This window comes from Monoraphidium neglectum (genome assembly GCF_000611645.1).
Source record: "Monoraphidium neglectum strain SAG 48.87 unplaced genomic scaffold scaffold03713, whole genome shotgun sequence".
Lineage (NCBI taxonomy): Eukaryota > Viridiplantae > Chlorophyta > Chlorophyceae > Sphaeropleales > Selenastraceae > Monoraphidium > Monoraphidium neglectum.
This window is the reverse complement of record NW_014009916.1, coordinates 4,938-6,049: the sequence shown is the minus strand read 5'-3', so window position 1 is coordinate 6,049 and position 1,112 is coordinate 4,938. Positions and strand designations below refer to the sequence as shown.

Here is a 1,112-nt window from a genome sequence, read left to right as displayed (position 1 = left end):
GCCGCCGTGCGGGGCAGCCGCGTCGGCGGCGCCCGCGAGGCCGTCGCCGTCGCCGTCCGCGGCGGCGGCGGCCGCGGCCATGCGGCGCCGGAAATCTGGCAGCGCCCCCTCCAGCAGCTCGCCGCCCGCCCCCGTGAAGCTGCGCGCCTTTTTGAACGGGCTCGGCGACAGGTCGTCCGACAGCCGCGTCTCGGGGCGCCGCCCCGGGCTGCGCTTCGTGGGCGTGTTGCCTGTTATGAAGTCGCTGCGACGCAGCGACGCCGCGCCGGGCGGCTCGAGGTCGCCGCTGCCGCGGCGGAAGACCGTTGCCATCTGCAGCAGCGTCTCCGCGCCGGCCGCCTCCTCGTCGCCCAGGCCCTGCGCCTGCGCTAGCTGCCACCCCGCGGGCTCGCCGCCCTCGTAGCCGCCGCCGCCGCCGGCGCTCAGGCGCTGCGCGCTGGCCGGCGGCGACATCAGGCTCGGCGACATGATGCCCGCGCCCGGGCTGTCCAGCACGCGGCCCGCGCCCTTCTTGGGCGTGCTCATGCCGCCACAGGCCGCCGCGGCCGGGAGCGGAGCGGGCCCGCGGGGCGGCCGCCGCGGCGGCGAGAGCGGCGCAAACGCCGCGGGGCCGCCGTAACCGGCCTGCTGCTGCTGCTTGCGCGCCGCCAGGCGCCGCCGCGCGCTGGCGAGCACGCTGTCCGCGGCGCGCCCGACCATGCCGGCGGCCTCCTCTTCGGCAGCGTGCGGGTGGGCCCCATGATCGTCGCCGCCGCCGCCGCCGCCTCCGCTCTCACCGCCGCCGCGGCCGTCGCCCGCATCGCTCTCGCCGCCCATCATATGCTGATCGCGGCCCGCGCCGCACGCCGCGGCCGGCCCCGGCCCAGCGGCTGCCGTGGCGACCTCCGGCGCGCCCAGGGCGCACGGCTCCGGCTTTACGTGCACGGCGCTGCCGCCGCTGCCGCCGCTGCACGCCGGCGCGGGCGGGGCGTCCGCGCCATCCAAGGCGCCGGCGTCGCCGTCCCCGTCGGCCTCGGCGCCCCCGTCCACGTCGCTCTCCGTCAGCGCGTCGTCCAGGTCATCCTCATCGTCGCTGTCCGAGGAATCGAACCGCCGCCGCGACGTCGACTGCC

General features: G+C 79.5%; 1 protein-coding gene across 1 annotated transcript in view; it reads right to left on the bottom strand.

Moving 5' to 3' along the window:
• Positions 1 to 233: 233 nt before the first annotated feature.
• MNEG_13247 (tryptophanyl-tRNA synthetase) overlaps positions 234 to 1,112 on the bottom strand; it is a gene marked incomplete at both ends in the record, with an annotated part of 5,625 nt that continues 4,746 nt past the window's right edge. Inside the window, 2 exons of the mRNA XM_014038281.1 lie at positions 234 to 312; positions 380 to 1,107. Of these exons, the coding sequence (XP_013893735.1) occupies positions 234 to 312; positions 380 to 1,107 (807 nt within the window). The remainder of the gene's footprint in view (positions 313 to 379; positions 1,108 to 1,112) is intronic.